The 19414-nt window shown below is 40.0% G+C and overlaps 1 protein-coding gene across 1 annotated transcript in view; it reads left to right on the top strand.

Annotated features, from left to right (window-relative positions):
- The window catches only part of plekhh1 (pleckstrin homology, MyTH4 and FERM domain containing H1), a 45962-nt gene that overhangs the window by 9876 nt on the left and 16672 nt on the right, over positions 1-19414 (top strand). The window contains exons 3-14 of the mRNA XM_088087547.1: positions 9629-9691; positions 10842-10991; positions 11093-11176; positions 11443-11524; positions 12258-12440; positions 12755-13494; positions 14329-14407; positions 16053-16144; positions 16317-16464; positions 17772-17908; positions 18000-18110; positions 19102-19188. Coding sequence (XP_087943673.1) covers positions 9629-9691; positions 10842-10991; positions 11093-11176; positions 11443-11524; positions 12258-12440; positions 12755-13494; positions 14329-14407; positions 16053-16144; positions 16317-16464; positions 17772-17908; positions 18000-18110; positions 19102-19188 — 1956 coding nt within the window. The remainder of the gene's footprint in view (positions 1-9628; positions 9692-10841; positions 10992-11092; positions 11177-11442; positions 11525-12257; positions 12441-12754; positions 13495-14328; positions 14408-16052; positions 16145-16316; positions 16465-17771; positions 17909-17999; positions 18111-19101; positions 19189-19414) is intronic.

The raw sequence follows: 19414 nt of genomic DNA, 5'->3' as shown, positions 1-19414 counted from the left end.
ATATATTTGGCCTAAAACTTGATCAGAAAACTGTGTAACGATAATGTAAACCTGCGTTATTTATATATATGTGTGTGTATTTTACAAAAATAACACAATTAAGATAATCTGATATTTCCTTTCATACTACCAACTGTAAAACATATGTATTTCTCCATGTATACACATGCATCATGCCAACGTTTGAAATGCATCATCAGTTAAGTTAAATTTAACGTTTGTCCTAAAACTGTTATTTTATTGAGGTAATGTTACAGCTTATGCTTATGTTTACAAAGTTGCTTTTTATTGGTAATTTTTTGGGGAAAGCAATCGTAGAGAGAAAGCAATCGTAGAGAGATGACAGGTAATGAAGGAGAAAAATGCAGCAAAGGTCCCCAGCCAGACTCAAGGGGGTTGTTGCAGTTCATAGTCAGTCTTAACCCTTTAATTACTGTTAATAGCTGATGACCAGTTTAAAACTTAAGTAAATTCACGAATAGCTGTAGCAAACAAATCCTGATGAGAGAAGTTTATGACTTCCCTCAAAAACTCTAAAGTCTGAGTACAAAAAGAGCAGATGTCATTTTCCTCAGAAACTACCTCCAACTCCTCCTCAGGGAACACGGCATTCCCGAGACAGATGGGAAATGTAGTTTGTCCAAAGCGTACTGAATCCGGTTTGCTGAACTTCTAACAACCTGAGCTCAGCCGCGAGTCAGAGAAACATAAATTGTGCTCCTGATCTCATCCTTTGCCTCTCTACCAAGATGTGGAGACTCTCGCTGAGTGTCAGAACAAAGTTTGACCTATAAATGTAAAGCTTTGTCTTTGTTACTATGGGAACAAAACAAAATACTGATCAACCTAAAGAGCCAAAAAAGCAGGGCGTGTAAGTGAAAGTGGCAGGTTTATCATAAAACAATAAGTTTTATGGGGCACGAGGTTCAGAAACACTTTTATAAGGACAGAAGGGAAAGAGTTAACTGGAAATCAGATCACATTTGACCTGAGGATTTGACCCTGACTGATTTGGCATAAATCATGTAAAATTAACTGAACATGTGGCTGTTTAAGGTTCCATATTACTGTAGAAATTAGTCATACCCCTCTCGTCTGCAAATTAGGCCATGCCACCAGATATTTTGACCAAACACTGTGCAGATCTCGCTGCCTCATCTTCTTCTTCTTCTTATGGAGTGTTTTGAAGTGTTTTGTTCATGTGGAGACAATTACAGCATGTGAATCAGTAAGAAATACAGGTGCGGATGACTATGTGTTTATGTGTGTGCGTAAAGACAGATGGGATTACTCAGCTTATTTGGTAAACATTCGCTCCACTCATGCTGTATCATCAGAGGTTGGCTACAGTTTCAGCCAAAATGAATATTTAACATTTAACTCATCACTTGTGGAGCCTCCCCTCAAGTCGGGGCGAAATAACCGCCAGCGGCCGGCCAAATGCTTGTTAAATTGTGGCGGTTGTTAAGCTCGACTACCAGACACTTTGGAAAGCAATCAGCTGTCATCAGGAGGTTCAGCTCTGTCCTGAAGATTTGTTAGTAAAAGAGTGGAAGTGTTTGGATTATAGGGAGAAGGAGTAGCAGGAAAACTGTTCTCCTGTCTTGACTTTCCTTCAGTTTTCAGTTGGTTTTCTTTGTAGCTTTACAAGTGGCCGTTCTGTATAGACTCGGATAGCTCGGAGCTGCCTTTGTTTGGAGTGTCGCAGTGGTTCGCTCTCTGTATCATCTCTAATTCTGGAGTGCGAGAGTGATTTATTCAATCGGTCAGCAGGATGTTTACAGTCCAAACATAACCCATGAGTCTGATAAGAGCAGGACGACTCCCTGCTGTGTCTGCTGTCAGATTCTGTCAGACCTCCAGCTCGTCTCACACTCACACACACACACACACACACACACACACACACACACACACACACACACACACACACACACACACACACACACACACACACACACACACACTGTGAGAAGGTCATTAATGAAGGGCTCTTCCATCACAATAATCTTAGAGGAGGATCTACACCAGCTAAAGATTTTTTTCACAAGTTGACAAAGTAAAACTTCTTCTCTTAAAGATACATCTTCTGATGATGTATACTTTTTTTATTGTTAACACTCCTGTGTAACCTCCTAAAACATGAGCATGTTGGCTTGATTTCTTTCAAAAACATGGAAAGAAGGTTATGAGCAACACAGGCATGACCCAGAAATTAGCAAAAATGATTACAAATATACCTTTTTGGGCATATTTCCCTTTTTTTTTTTATCTAAACACCTACCTACCTTTTTTTGCAGTATGTGGAACACTTCTTGCCAAGTTACTTATTGCCTTTTTCCCTATGTTTTCAAGCCAAGTTACTCACAGTTTGAAGGTCTAAATACTTGTGAAGGCTTCTGAAAGGGTTAAAGACTAACTCCAGTGGTGAAAGACGTTCCTGAAAGCCATACTTGAATAAAAGTACCAGAAAATGACTCTGGTAGAATTTGAAGTCACTTACACAGTCTGTGTCCATAGTAAAAGTCTTAAAGTATCTGATATTTACTGTAGCAGGATTTAGGTTCAACTTTAATTTCATTTCTTCTTAAACCACGTTTAAGAAAAATGACAAATAAATCTACCTTGTGCCTTGTGCCATGTACTTAGGTATTAAAAGTAATTTTGTCATTTTAATCATCTTCTGCATGATGATATGATTGGCAGGTGTAGTTTGGTAGAAAGAAAATAGTTCAGACTTGAAACACAACAAGGTCTGTGGATTATCTTGAGTAACCACATTGCATTGCACATTGCTGTTGAGTTTTACAAATGTATTTTTGGTGCTTTGAGCACCACAAGCCGAGTGACATCTAGTTCCATTATATTGAAGAGAAGGCAGACATCTCTATGGATAATATCTCCAACACTCTGCAACTCATACCAAAAAAAATCTGGACTTATAGATAGCACTACAGGGAAGAGGACAGTAGCCCCGAACTTTTTGAGTAACAATTAAATCTAGCAGCAAGCTTACTCAGCGTTTTTTTATTATTGAAAGTTTGTATTTGTGAGCTGTCTGCAAAGATTTACGTCTCCAGTAGGACAAAATGGGTTTGGGGCTTATATGCCACAGACGTTTATTATAGAAGTTTATCAGAAGGATGGAGACAGACAGAGTGTGGAAGTCAGCATGTGCTTGGAGGTGGATTGATTCACGTTTGTTGGTTCTGCTCTTTTCAAGGGATTTTTCTGACAATAAGAAAAATATAGAATCATTTCAGCCATTAGCTGAAGCTCGCTTTGCCTTTTAAAGAAGTGGTAACCTCAGTCCCACACTTGTCTAATGCACTGTTTGTACATGTTAGCCCTGATGCCAAGAATAAAAGGGAGTTCAAGCTCTCTGAAAATGGACTAATTACTGCCCTGTTAATACGCAGCACGCACAGTATGTATTGTTAATGTTCTTTTGGGCATGTTGCCAAAATAAAAGGCTAATGAATCTCACTTTTTCTTTGACTCCTCTCATAAACATACACACACATGTGCACACACTGAGGGGGGTTTAAGTGGAGGCCCGTGCTGCTGAGTGTGTTTTTCTGATTTTTTTTTTTTTTCAGGGGAGGGAGGGTGCTGAGTGACTACCATGCCGTCATGTTATTACTGTTTGGAAAGTCTGCTTCACGCTCTTCATCTCCTCTTTTGCCAAGTTAGGAGTGTTTTACGCATTGACCCACTTTGGTATGGAAAAACATGAAAAAAAAAAAAGTTGACGTGGTTGCCTGTGACATGGCATTTATCCCCAGAGTGAGGGAGGAGAGAGTGAGAGAGGAGGAGATGCCCCATTTGCCTTGTGAGGAGTTTAACTGGAGGAGTTCTCTGTTTGAGTTTTTATAGTGGATTAGGAAAAGTGCAATGGACAGCTGTCAGCTGGTGGATCATGAAAACAGAATCTTCTCCATACAGAAGGAACTGGAAGAGATTTGGAGAAAATAAAGTATGTTCTCCGGTGCAGAAATGACACAACTTGATGATTAAGAATAAATACTTTGGCCCAAATAAAGCAAAACATTACGATCACAATACTAAAGATTTTTTGCTACATAACAAAACCAGAATCCAAGAAAAAATGGATCAACTAAGAGAAGAAGCGCTGAGGAAATATAAGCATGTCGAATGTCTTTAGGCTGTAACACAATATAGAAATACCTTATTTAGAGGGAATTTTAAATAGGGTGGTATTTCCACTTTAAGGTTTCCCTTCATTACTTGGATAATCTAATTCTGGCCAAATTAAATTAATCTCCTCCATACGCTACACGTGGCTCGAGGAGCAAAACACAGTTGTTTGACTCAGACTCGGTGGTATCAGTCAGAGAGGACGACTGCAGAGAGGTCACCGGGTTCACATGTGCGTGTAAACATTTATTTTCATGAGAGGGTTTGTTTGGATCAGCAGCTTTTCTGATAGTTCAACTGCTACAGTCTGTTTTTCATGGTAAGGTTGGTTATCTTATTTGTAGCATGTGTTGAACCCCTGAGGGATCACAGGTTAAGAGCAGCCTTTTTTTGGCGTTTTATGCTTTTAGGTTGTGTTAAACCCGTCTTTGTATGAGCACTTTATCAGCTCTCTCACTAAATAAAATGCCCTCTTATTTGTCTCCATATCTATTTAATGATTAAAGTGGATTCAAAAAGAAACTTCGGGATTTTCCAACCTGGATTTTCCACGCAGATGGTCGGCCATTGGTCAATGTTTGGCCATCACTGAGCATCTGTTGCTCTTGTTTTTGCAGTGTGTCCCACACTGTTGGCACTTTTTTTCTGGCTGATTCAGCATGTAAAATTGTGTCAGAGACGCCGGAGCCCGTCTGTGAATGAAATCACTCTGATTTGCGGTTCAGCTCAGCACGAGAAGAGAAACGAAAGTAAGAAAAGAAAACAAATGACTAAACTCAAGAGGGCGTGAGATAGAAACTAACTTTTTATATTGGGTAAAATTACATTTTTTATCCATTGAGGTCTTTAGTAGATACAATTTGTAATTGTTGGCCTTCTTGTTCGCTGGTGCACAGTAAATATCATTTGTTCCTTCAACATCAGGTTGTACTGCTAATGTGCTCATGAGCTAACTAGCGTCTTGAATCCATCCTGTCGGTCTTCCAGGTTCCCTTTTTGAATGCCTAATACATAAATACTACCGCCCCCTGCTGGTATGGAGAGTTATTCATGCAGACGCAAAATGAACATGCTAGCTGGCAATGGTCTCTGCAGGGTGGTCAAGTGAAACTTATTGACCGAGACGCAGACGACATGAAGCAAAGCAACACTTGGCCTTTGTGGCTGCTAGTTCTTCTTTGTTGGTTTGGCGTGTCTGGGCCTTCAGTGACTCAGGGGAGCAACAATTTCTGAAATCAGCCGATTTATGAGCGAGAGTACTGCCATGTTTACTGCACTGAAACCACTGTCAACGTTCATTCATTGTCTGTAACCGCTTGTCCTTGTCGCTGTACGTCCACTTAAAGTTCTTGCGACTAACAGGCTCAGATTGTTATTTTAAGTGTCTGATAACACCATGCAAAGGATCTTACAGATAAATGACATGTTTTTCTGCCTTTCACTTCATCCACTCTGTTTTTTTATTGCATCCAGCCAAGTTTTGCTCAATGAAAAGTCTTGTTGTGAAGTCTCGTAAATTGAGTTGCTGTGTGTTGGACTACAGTATCTAAGACCTGATGTCCCACATAGTATTCACACTGTGATGCCTTTATTTCACTCTTTCTCCACTGGTGCCTTATTACTCTTTCTCTATCAGTCCTCTCTCCCTCCCTTCTTTTGTACAGGTTTTATTTTAACATGTAATGATAAAGCTGGAGTCATAACTAACCATCAGCTGTGAGTTAATGATTAAAGCTGAGAGGCAGGTGGAGCACTCAGTGAACAGATATTTCACAGTTGAACCATCCTCTAATGTTTAAATTAATGTCCTTTGTGACCAGTGTTGTTATTGCCAGATTTTCACATCCTGATCACATGAACTGTGTAACAAAATTGAGGGTAAAGTGAGGAAAATGCAGTTGGGATCAGATCTCAAATCTTTGTCAGTAACAGTAAACAGTTATTAGCTGTGACAGATCTGTTAGCTGTGTGAGAAGCAGATGATCTGGTGTCTGTAGACCCCTCTCATCTTATCTCGACCCCGCTGGATACTATCAGTCCCTCTGGAATCCATACTGAGACAGAGATGGCCAACACTCTCAAGATTATTCTGCAAAACTTCATATAAAAAAAAGGAAAATTTTCAATAGTATTTTCAGCTAAGATACATGTAGTAAAGGATGAGGCTGGAGATATTCTGTATGTTTTGTTATTGTTATGAAATCCCATAAAAAGAGCAAAAACCACTGACTTTTTGTCTGACTATTGTTAAGGATGTCTGTGACTCTTAACACCGTGTTGGATTTGGAACTATGTAAATTATTCACGGCAGTCGAAGGACATGTATGTGGGGTTGACATCAGCTGAACTGCATTGCTGATGCTCATGGTAATTTAGTAACTTTAATTTGTAGAGCAGCTCTTAAAACAGAGTTTACAAAGTACTTTGGCAAGCAGTAATGCTGAACGAGGGAAAGAGAGAAATTAAGGTCAAATTAAACAAAAGATCAGATGAAAAAACGTATCAGAAAAAAGACCAATGATTATGAAAAAGAGAGATGAAAAAATAAATTGATATGATTAATAAAAAGGCAATAAACACAACATAATAATTTTAAGAGTACGAATCAAGACATTTACAAGATAAAAAAATTTGACTTTAGACGTAGTGCAGGAACATGTTCAGATCAACCTATTGTTTTAAGTCTTTTCATAGTTGACAGTAGGAAACATACAAAATATCCTGAGACTTATCCTTAAATTCCAGAGATACAAAATGCAACTCAGACTGCTAACACAACGCGTAACGAAACATGACTCCCACCTCATCCATTTTCAGCCTCCTCAGCAGCAGGAGCTACTGTGTTGCACTGCAGCCTGACAGATGCTAGATTGCAGGCATATTTGTCTCACGCCTGCTCAGCGCCTCAGGCTTCAACAGTTGGACTCTGCAGTAACTAAAGAGACAGAGAGATAAACTGACAGCAGTAGCTTACACAGTCTGTGTCCATATCTGATCACCTCAAGGCTGCAGAGGCCACTTTGTTACCGTCAGGTCACTCATGTGATCGCTCGGACACAGATGATGTGTATCAGTGATTCTCAACCCGGGGTACTGCTGCAGTTACCAGGGAGGACATGGAAATATTTTGAAGTAGCTTAACTCATTTGAAAGCATAGAAAATCCGATTTGTTAATAAACTATACATACTATGCGCCTGTTGTGCCAACTGTAACCTGAACAAAACTTTATAATACTGAGAGTTCTTTAAAATAATTTTTCTTTAAAAAAGCGAGCAGAGAAGTCTAAACTGGTACTTGAAAGTAATGGATAAAAACAGTTTGCTTAAAGTAATGGATAAATAGTTAAAATAATAGGGGTAGAATGTACTGGATGAACTGTGACATATAGCTCGAAAGTGATGTTTTAAAGTTTAAGTCATAAGCTGGGAGTAATGGATGAAAAATTGTCTGCGAGCGGTAAAGGAATAACCCCCCCCACACACACACCCACACACACACACACACATACACACACACAGACTTCTGAAATTAGCACCAAGTCCCTTTGTTGGCTATAAAACTACTATGTGTGGGGGAGGCTAACACAAGGCTAAAAACATGATGCCAGTGATGTTTTTCAAAACAACTTGGCATGTCGGGGCTTCAGGACACTTGGATTACTTTAGAACTATCCCTCTACGATAGCTTGAAGCATCTGATTATCTTATGAAATAGCTAAAAGTAACTTATAAATGATGGGAACTTCTGTCATTAGAAGATCAAATACAAAACAGAACAAAGATATTGTAAGAATGCATAACATTGTAATGATTGCACAGAAAAATAATTGTTTTCTGTCTTAAAATGAATCAAATGGAACCTCTGATATATAAGTAATGGTCTCCTCTTTCTCCCAACAAAAAAATGCCCAAAAGGAATTCAATGAACTCCAGTTGTGATGCTAAAGCTCTTTTCTGCATAAACAGTTTGTGGTTTCCCAGTCCAGGTCCAACCTCCTCCTCTTCCTGACCTCTAACTGGATGTGGCAGTTTTTTAGGCCGTCTGATGGCGTCCTCTGATGACGACCTCTGACATCTGTTCCACATTGTGTGTTCTTACTTTCTTTATTCGTCTTAAGTGCTCGCCTCTTCTATTTATTGTTTTTTGAACGGAGGACAAAGTGCTGTTTGCTCTTTGGCTCAGGCTCGGTAAAGCCTTTGACTCATGACGAAGGCTTTTGACCTTGAGGTGAGGAGTCATCCAACCACTAACCGTCAACATGCGCTCTGGCTTTCGCAAGCGTTAATCTGGCTGCGAGGAAGCGGTCAGACGTTGTGCGAGTGGTGGATTCTGGGAATCAGGAGGCCTTTTATGGAGGTGACGAGAGGGGAGAAAAAAAGACAGAAAAGAAACAAAGGGAAGGGAAACAAAGATGACGGGAGGAATTCAGATGCATCTCTCAAGCAGAGTGAATCCATTAGCGTGTTTGTTCTCCTTCACCTGGGTCACTGAGCGCAGCAGAGAGGGAGTCCTGTGTTGAACTTGTGTTGCAGAGATAAAGAGGGTGCTTGCAGATGTGTGCAGGATGGACCATGTTTGCCTTTGAAAGCATGAGCATGCATGCTTGCACAAAAGGTGACGCAAGCTTGTGCACACACATAGTAGCATTCTTCTTCACACTGTTTGAGCAGCGGTAGAAAGATGTTGAGTCTCCTCTGAGGGCCTCTCAGCTGCTGGAGCCCTTCTGAATAAAGTACCACTCCTCAATAAACAGGCCATTTTTTGATTTTTTTTTTGATTTTTTTTTACAGATTATTCTTTTTGTGCTGCTTTCTCAACCGATTTTGTATTACAGAGATTTTCTTTATTAGACATGTTCCTAACACAGTTGATATGTGAAAGCTCATTAATCTTGTAAATGTCTCCGTATGGTATCAGTGATCAGGAAGGATTTAGTATCATGCATGTGTTGGTGTGTGTGTGCTAGATTTCAGGCTTGGTGGTCTTTCTGTCTAATCAGGTCTTTTATGGCAGGTTATGGGATGTGTCCTGCCAGGACCGGTTGTTCTGGGTTGTAGATGTAACTCTTGAAGACTGGCTGATTTTTATATGATGATTTCAAACCATCATTAGCACTGTTTCCTCACAGCAAAAAGTCCCAGGTTTGGGTTGGGGTGAGGTTTTGGATCTTGGGGGGCCCCTCTGTGTGGTGTTTGCTTGTTCTCCGCGTGTCAGCGTGGGTTTTCTCAAGGTTCCCCGGTTTCTCCCACAGTCCAAAGACATGCAGTTTAGGTTGATTTGTGACTGTAGGTGTGAATGTGAGCGTGAACTGTTGTCTGTCTCTCAGTTTCAGCCCTACGATAATCTGGCGATCTGTCCAGGTTGTATTCCAGTTCTCGCCCAATAACAGCTGGCAATTACGGCCAATGAATGAATGAATGAATGAATGAATGAATAAATGAATGTAACTTTTTCGTCTCTATTTTTAGATGCAGGAGCTGGAGCAGAGGGTGACAGAGGCTGACCAGCGGGCTGAGAGTGCCGAGAAACAGGTACTTCTTATCCTTAAAGATATTCCACTATATCTGCAAAGAGCAGTCCGACCTGGCCAAAAAAAGACGAGCTGTCATATATTCACACAGGTTTTAAACAAACTCCAAAGTTAGCTAAACTTAATGTACTTGGAGAAAAAATATGAAGACCTACTGTCAAATTACCGTAAACTGTATTTTTAAAGATTATCTACCTGGTTTAACTTTGAAAGCACTTGCAGCAAAGGTTGTTGGGAGGCTTGCACTTCTATTATATGTATATATATATATATATATATATATATATTTGGTGACACAGCTCCTGTTCCTTTTTGAGTTTAAATGCATCTTCTGGAAGTCGCTTTTTAAGTTTTGTAAGCTTTGTAAGTCGTGCCTCACACAGGATTATTTCTTTTGCTTTTACCATCAAAAAGTGGTTAAATAATTGTCGTTTTACAACCTTTGATCTTACCGCTTGTGTTCTTTGCCACGTTTGAATTTGTCATCACAGCTTCGTCAAGATTAGATTACAGATTACTTTTTATGTTGTTATCATAACTAAAAGAGACATTGGCCAAAACTGTAGAAATAAGACCCAGTGTTATTAACTGCATCTCATAGTCTTTCTCAGCGATTAGAATTTTCTCCTTTTTGTATTTGAACAAAAACTTCATCTGCCTAAAAAAGGCTCTAATTTGTGGTTGAAAACTCTGGAAAATATGTTAAGACAGCACAACACTTACAAGCCCTGACAGAAGTGAGAAGAAATCCTAAAATTGGGACCCATAAATTCACACAGTCGGTTGGATTTTGTTTTGTTGTTGAACTCCAAACTTTTAAAAGGGTCAACCTTTGATAGGAAACCTCTCTCAGTACGTCACACATACTCTGTCTCTCTCGCTGTTGTGTTTAATCTCCCATTTGCCGTCATTACTGGCTGTTCCAGGTGTTTTTCTGTAGGTAGTAATTTAATGGTGCCCTTTCTTTAAAAACAAGAAATACCTGAGGGCTTAGGAAGCGTTTCCTCGTCAGAGATGGTTAAAAAAAAGTATCTGTAGTGTTTTTCTTTTGGCTTTGTCTGGTGCCCATCAAAACTAGATGACTCACGCTAATTTGATCTCTCTCTTGGCCGTGCTTGTGAATTTACTCGTCTAATTATTTCCTTTTTCAGATCCATGTCATGGAAGAAAAGCTGAAGTCTGCAAACATACAAACCAGCGAATCAGAGAGCTCATTGTACAGGAAGTACCAAGACCTGACCAATCAGGTTCAGGAAAAAGATACTGTGATAAAGAGATTAGAGGTGCAGCTGGAAAAACAGGTATGGACGGAGCCATCAGATAAAGAGCAGAAATGTCCATTTATGTTCATAAAATGCCAGTTAAAATAATCTACAAACGCTGTTTTTGTGTCTGACTGCAGATTTTAGTCAGAGCCCAGGAGGCAAAGATTATTGAGGAGAAGGCTGCCAAGATTAAAGACTGGGTCACCCTAAAGCTCAGAGAGGTAAGATCACGCATGTAGAGAGACGCTTCAGTCGAGTCAGTCGACGTCATCTGTAGCAACGAGAGATGCCTCTGAGTAAAGGTGTATTATCTCAATACTTAGACACAAAAAGCACAGGAAAATAGGGTCCTTGTTTAAAATACTGAGGTTTCCTTTTATGTTAGCAGTTTCAAAGGCGTAGCTCTTGATTTCACTACAACAGTTGTGTAGTATATGGCTGCTGAAAGTTATTATTTAATATATTCTGTATATGTGATTTGTTGCAGATGGAGCAGGAGAACCAGCAGCTGAAAATGGCCAACCTGAAGCAGACTGAACAGATAATGTTGCTGCAGGACAAACTACAAGGTGATTATTCTGTTTTGGACAACTGCACCATAAACTGTGCTGCTCAATAAAGAGCGAGAGCAGTGAAAATTAGAAAAAAATACATCTTGAACTGCCTTCACTTTATGTCACTACTGGCTGATTATTTTATCCTCCAAAAAATGATTGCAACAGTACACAATACCTTAAAAAAGGAAGTATTGTACTCTTTCTTTGGATGATTGTCACACAGAGCTGCATGTAAAAATAATGTGTTTTCTCAGCTTACTCATCCATTTAATCTAGTTTGTTTAAGACAATAAACTGTTACAGTCTATAGCTCAAATATATTAAATGAATCACATTAATTAAAAAGCTGTTTTCACAGAGTTTAAATGTATATAATTTGTAATTGTAAAACAGAAAAGTGAAGTCATTACTGACCAAATGAATGTGCTTTGTCTCTGTAAGACAGTTTAGCGGAAGACGGATCTCTTAAGAGAGAATTTTTATGAAGGTCAGCATCAGATTAGATGTCATAAAGTAATGTTAATGCTTTAGTTTGAATTACGTAATCTAAAATGTATGCAAACTATATTTGGGTATTTCACTCCTTAATATTTCTTTCTTATAATATTGTAAATATCGTCAGTTTTTTTTTAGCATTAGTAAAAGGTCGTGTAGATAAGTGGAGAACTGATGTGTCTGTTAGAAGATATTCCCAGAGCTCCAGTAGGAAAGAGATTAAGTTTCTGGTGTTCGTTTTCTTCTCCAGCTCTCTTGGAGAAACCTGCGTTCTCTGGATCTCCTGCCACCTCCCCTGTAATGGATACCCACCTGGTGCCCAGCAGTCCGCTGTTTCCTCCCAGCTGCCCCGGCACACCACCTGCCCAAGACGACAGCTGGAGACAAGCAGGTCCCCGAGGGGCCACGGCTAATATCAAGACCTCGTTGACAGGTGTGCTGCTCTTAATTTATGTTATGTTGGTAAGGGAAGCAGGAAGCCTTTGAAGCAATGAGCCTGTTCTTTAATTCATGTCTGGCTGATCACATGATCACATGAACAGAACCGGCAGTGGTGGACAGACTGGTGGTCTCACCAAAATCCAGTCTGCAAAAGTTATCTCCAAATGATGCGATGCATCGTGTGTTTATTATTATATGGATGTATAGTAATTGATTACATTTTAATTTGTTTACAGTGACTAATTGCTTCTGCCTTAATTGTATTTTGGCCACATTAGTCAATATTTTAATGATGCGTCTCCTCAGATGTGAAAAGGAATCCTGATCAGTCCAATAAAGGGATTTGTCTCGGAGACCTTGCAGCCCATGATGCTCGGAGCAGGGAGGGTCCCAGCAGCCCTGTTTCCATCAGCGGACCAGAGCTCCCAGTGGGCCCAGAGGGTCAGGCGGGGGGCTCCGACAGAGACAACTCCTCTGATGAACTCAACAGCAAGTTCCGCTCTCAGTGCCTTCACTCTTCCTCCTCATCATCATCTTCGTCCTCAGCCTACGAGATGGCCCATGGACCGAGCTCCCCAGAGTCGCCCCTCAGAATAACCCCCAAAAGCCCGCTCCTGTCGCGCTCCCCCTCCACCAACAACCCCTTCCCGAATCCCCCAGTTCACCAGTCGGGCACCAGCATGACGCTCCCCAAAGTCCGGACTCCGCTCACCCCCAGAGACAGCATCCAGCTGGTGAAGAAGCACTACAGCCAGCCGCAGCCCAGCCTGGACCGACTCCACCACCTCAACGTTAACATCGACATCATGACCCCATCCTCCACCTCCTCCACCCTCAAGAGCACAGGCACCGCCACCTCGCACTTCTCGCAGGTCGTGGAAGAAACGGACATTGACGACGGGCTTCCTGACAGTATGGACGGGGTGGTGGAGGGGTCTGGATCAGAGGAGCTGTTCCGGGACGGAGTCTCCTTTGTGGGACTTCCAGAAGAGCTGGAGCAGCTGGATCCACCGCCAACGCCTCCTTTGCACCGCTTCCCATCATGGGTATGAGAGATCAGTATTATCTACCCCCCCCTTCCTTTATTATTATTTAAAACAGTTAAAATTAGAGGACTGGTATGTCGGTCGGATGATTTTATCTGCTGACATATTGGTATCATCTTATGTGTTGTCCAATATCAAAAGTAAATATTTAGCAGAGCATTATGCAGAAAAACAGAAAAAATACTGAATATCTTATATTTATAAATTATAGATTTATTGCAAAACTGTAAAATATCTCGCCTCCATTACATCCCTTGTCACATGGAAATGATAACCATATCAAAGGGATAGTTCATTCATTCATTCTTTCCCCATAAATGCTTATTCTCTTTAGGGCCACGGGGGGGCTATATATCCCAGCTGACATTGGGCGAGAGGCGGGTTGCACTTTATTAGGAGAAAACTCTAATACTATTGCAAGGCCGACATACAGAGACAGACAACCATTCACGCCACATTCACACCTGTGGCTGCCTTCTATAAAAGCTTCTATAAAATGACAAATTTGTGTGTGTGAGTGTTGTACTATGTGAAGGTATTTATAATGCAGTCAGGATCAGGACTGCACACTTATAACATTGTTTATTGCCACACGGACGTTTTGGGCCAGACGCCAATCTTGAGCGTGCTCATTTGGCTGTATCACAAAGAAAGCCTTCAGGTGGGGTTACTTACAAGTCCACTCATGAAAACACCAACAGTGCGACATTTTTAAGACACAGAATCACAGTAATATGTATTTAAATCATAAAGAAATAAACATTATATAAATATTTTTAGTGAAAGTTGAAGTGAAGTGAAGGGGAATATTCCTGACTTTGCTGATGTCTGCAGGAGAGTCGGATCTACGCTGTGGCCAAGTCAGGAATGAGAGTATCAGAGGCCAGTCCTGGAGCCAGAGGCCCTGGACGAGGTGAGTCCCCCCAAACTAGAAACCAGAATCAGAAGTCCGCTGTTTTTCTTTTGTAAAACAGGGAAAAGATTCGGTTTTTAAATGAAGATTTTGTGAAACTTTTTATTGCCGGACTTTTCTGAGAAGTTCTTTTTTAAAAATCATTTTTATTTTAAATGACGGTTGTCTTTGACAATTTAGCAGTAGATCTCAAATGTGTAAGCGTGTGTGTGTGTGTGTGTGTGTGTGTGTGTGTGTGTGTGTGTGTGTGTGTGTGTGTGTCCTCGTCTGTCTGTGTGAGCCTGGGTGGTGTGTGAGATGAGTCAGTGCTGTGAGGTGACCTGTCGTTCAGCTGATGATGAAGCTGCTGTGGAGGTGTGTGGTTGGTTTGGATCTGTCATTGCGGCCTTTGATGTCACTTCCTCTGGCTCGAGGCTGCACACACCTGCACAGGTGTGGGCTCCTCTTCAGGAGGCTCTTTTTCTTTCTTTTAAAGAGCCGAGGAAGAGAATAAGAGGGGCGGGGGTTTAGAGGAGCAGAGGGGAGAGGCTGCTTTTTAATCAGCTGCGATGAAAGGACGCGGTCTGGGTGTAATTACTGCTGTGCTGTCTGTCTCGACATCATGCATTTTGTCAGGATGCAGACAGCGAGGTTTGACAGCGCTCCGACTATTGAGTTTCCTGACTGCCAGGTACATGCAGCGGACTGCCAAGCAGCTGTTTTGGATTCAGTCACAGCTCGCTCATCTTATTCAGCGTCCTCTCATGTTTGTGCCTCAAGCTGCATCAGTTGTTGAGCATTTAGATCTCTAAACCAATATCATGGACCAGTTTGATTTTGTTTTAATTCAAGACTATTTAAGATTGAATTTTTGAATTGTATATCTTTATCATGATTACGAGTGCCCTCTTTTTACTCTTTGCAAGTACACAGGCTCTTGTAGGAATTACCATATCAATTTTTACTGTTTACTGTTAAACTGATATAAAAGTCAGTACCGACTTTATTTCTCTTCACTTCTATTGCTACTGTTTGGTTTTAGTTAAGCTTAGTTTATTTTGGCCATTTTCCTACTTATACAACTCAAATACACACAAGAAAAAAGCCCAGAATATAATGAGTCATTATTTTTGAAGCAGTGATAAACAGAATTAAGTTTTGTTGACCAAAAAAAGTCAAAAGTCTCAAAGAATAATACACAAGTACTTTATATTTGTTAATCATCTATTTTTATTTTTTATTTTAGTCTACTATGTGTATTACAATTTCTTATCTTATTTTCAAAAGTATTCCAAAAATAGACTGTTTAGTCTTGTATATCTCTTGTATAACTCGCTCTAATAAGGAAAAATGAATACAGTCTGGAAGCATCATATATTTTTTAGTAGTTTTTTAAGTTTACCAAATTTTCTAAATTAGAGACCATGTGGTTTTTTAAAATAACTTGGTTGGTTGGTTCATGACCATTATGCCAATTTTTGGAGTTAACCATTTTTCCTCTAATTGCCATTTGTGGCCACATTTGGAGCCCTTTAGCAAAAGTGAAATGTCTCACTTAAAGCTTTAAGTGCTGTATTATATGGTGTTGGCATGATATGTATGTGTCCTTAACAAATACACAGAAAATCAAATACATTCTGAATAAATGTCTTCCTTCTTGTTGCAGGGTCCAACTTACCCCAGTATCCGGCAGCAGGTCCGTTCACTCAGTTGATCTACAAAAATATCAACGTACCAGTCTACACCACACTGAAAGGGGTGAGTGAGGTTTAATTTTTTATTATTAAAGGGTTACAGTGTAGCTGATCATTACTTTTGAGGCAGATTATTGGCTACTTTTGTATTTTAAACCTCAGACTATTTTTATCTTTATCAAAATTACATTAATTTTGTTTTTTACCTTCCTGTACTCTTTGAATTATTTGTTTAGAAAGCCACTCAGATCAGCAGTGTACCTCTACCCGATGATGACTCTGGGTCCGAGGATGACAGCAGCTCTCTGGCCAGTTTACGGACCTCCATCCTGTGCCCGGACAGGAAAGGCAGCGTCCCAGGAAGCCCACGAGCCGTAAAGAGAGGTGAGGAGTGCACATTAAAGTGCAGACAGGACAATGGAGTCCATGTAAGTCTGTCTTTAATGTAAATTTAAAATGACACATGAATTTGGATCTAGTGTCGAATTAGCCAGAAGGTAAGCAACACAATCGTCAGAATAAATGTTGGCGTTGTACTTTTCTGCAAAGCATTAATAGTTTTTTTCAACAACAGTTATATTAATTTTTCACACATAAAAAAACAGGTACGATAATGTACAACATCCACACTAACAGGAAAAAAGCCATAGATGATCAGTCCAGACAGTAACAGAAAAAATCCTCAGGTCCGCGGTCCTCTGGCAATGTCACCTGTAGCGTGCCTCAGTCCAAGTGAGAGTTTCCAGTATCATTTTTCCATAATGAGGATTTCCAGGATGAGACAGCGAGTCTTTACAGGGAGATAGCTCATGAGTGGCTTCCAAATCTTCAGAAACAGCTGATCTTAAAGCACAGAGCCGATCCTCTCTCCAATCTGCTGGAAATGCTGCCGATGTTTCGTTAGAAAACCGTTTTTGTAGTTTCATTTTTCGTTTTATTTTTACTACTTTATTTCCACATATGAGCATTAAGAATATACAGTACATATTAAGAAAAAATGTGAAGGAGAATTGCCCTTGAAAAATGGCATTCTCCAGGTAGCAACTACAAGAAATATCAACAATAATAATTATCCATCAAATTTTAAAAAATATTTAAAGACAAGGACATTACTATGAGAGTAAATCTTCCCATATACACTCTTAAAAAGTGGTCTGCAGCTTGGCAGGCGTCCACCTCCCGAAAACAAAGTCAGCTTATATACATATCACCTAAGAAACGCTGATATAAGATGCACAAATGAAATGTATCAGTGGATTACAAAAACACGTACAAAGCCAACAGAGACCTCTCCGACTCACAGCATGTAATTTTTCAGTTTATCCCAAAACATGACAAGACTAAGATGCATGGTTGTCAAAGCACACCAACAAATCCCACATAGAATAAACAGTGGTTTGTCTGCTGTAGAAGTTGTATTGTTTGTATGGAAAGTGCCGTCACTATAGGTATTCGGCTCTTAAACTCAATGCAGAATAAGTGCTGGAATGCATCGAGCATCACGTACTGACGATATCTCAGTGATCTCACAGTCTGGATTTTCCATTTAAGAACGTTCTGTCTTGAACCTCCTGCTGTTTGCTGGCTCTGAGTCAAGACGTGTATAATTTATTCTCTGTGTTCTTCTCCCTCTAACCTTCTACTGTCTTTCTTACTTTCTGTATCTTTTTATGCATGTTCTGTTTTCCCAGGTGTGTCCATGTCGTCTATCAGCTCAGAGAGTGATTATGCTATTCCTCCTGACGCCTACTCCCTGGACAGTGACTACTCCGAACCGGAGCATAAAGTCCAGCGAACCTCCTCCTATTCCTGTGAGAGCACTGGGCCTGTAAGTGCAGTCCTTGGTCATTTTATTTAGTCAAATACAGTTAAATAAGTAAGACGTATTTGAATAATTCCCTTGCTGTTTGTGAGTGCAGGAGATGCTGGAGAAGTCTGGGTACCTGCTGAAGATGGGCAGTCAGGTAAAAGCCTGGAAGCGTCGCTGGTTCATCCTCAGGAATGGAGAGATCCTCTACTACAAATCTCCTGTGAGTGTGAGCCTGCCTGCTTCCTTCTAAGGTTTTGCTGTCTGCACAGAAAACATTGCACGAATATTTTAAAATTTTGTGCGTTTGCGTGCAAGAAGGCTGCAGCAGAAGGCTCGAGCACCATCCTTACAACTCATCACATGTGTTGTTGTCAGTGTAGATCAGGGGTGTCCACACTGTTTTGAATGGGGGGCAGATTAGATCATGTGAAAATATCTGGGGCCAGCTGCTTTTAGCATAATTTGGGTTATTTAAAAAAAAAAAACACATACAAATAATTATAATAATAATAATTTTATTTATAAAGCACCTTTAAAAACACAGTTTACAAAGTGCTTTGACAAACAAAGCATTGCAGAGGCAATAAACCCTTGAGGCGATAAAACAATAGAAGTTAGTCAATAATACTGAACAAAGGCCAGACAAGAGCTAAGGTAGAATTAAGCAGGAGATTAGAGGCAGAAACATGTTAGATATGTTTAACAAAATAAAGGCAGTAAACACAGAACATTAATAATAATTATAATAATTAAGCAGATATAAGACAGAATAAAAAGTCGAGTTAAAAAATAAATTAAAAGATAAAATTAAAAGATAAACTAAAGGCAAAAAGGGGACATCACAGTTTCAACTTGAAGTGAGAAAGTATTCAACTTTCCACCGCTCTTGAAAGCTGAAGCTCTCACTGTCGAAAAAATGCCAAAAATATCTGGTGTTCATTAGCTTGTTTAGCTTCGACTTGGTGCATGTCTACAAACTGTGCAGGCGTCCCGTCATTGTGAGGTTAATGGGAAAAAAAAGCAACATGATCTTGCTTGATTAATCAATATTGTGTTCATCATATAGTATATTTTAAGACTCTGGAATTTGAACGTGACTGGTGCTGATTAAAAAAAAGGTGAAAGTTACTGCAGTTACTGACTTTATGATAGACTTTGTAACTGTAATTTTGGACAGAAATTAAGACTGTTGTTTGTGTATTTGTTTTCAGAGTGACGTGATCAGGAAACCTCAGGGTCAGATCGAGCTGAACTCATCGTGCCGTATAGTTCGTGGAGAAGGAGCACAAACATTTCAAGTAAGTGCAAAACATCTTAAATCCTTCAGAAGTTCCCAATAGTGCTTAAGTTTTTGCAGGATTGCTTCAAGACAAGGAGAGTATGATTTACGCTGCACACTATGATTACTGGCTATCCAAAGAATTGAAATGGCAGTTAAACTTTTTATAGATCTCCAGTTCAAAAGACTGATGCATGAAATAGAAAAATATAAAACTTAAACAAAGACAGTTGTTGGAGGGCACA

This window comes from Plectropomus leopardus, chromosome 14 (genome assembly GCF_026936395.1).
Source record: "Plectropomus leopardus strain MGB_pleo_1.0 chromosome 14, ASM2693639v1, whole genome shotgun sequence".
Lineage (NCBI taxonomy): Eukaryota > Metazoa > Chordata > Actinopteri > Perciformes > Serranidae > Plectropomus > Plectropomus leopardus.
This window is presented reverse-complemented; position numbering and strand designations above follow the sequence as displayed.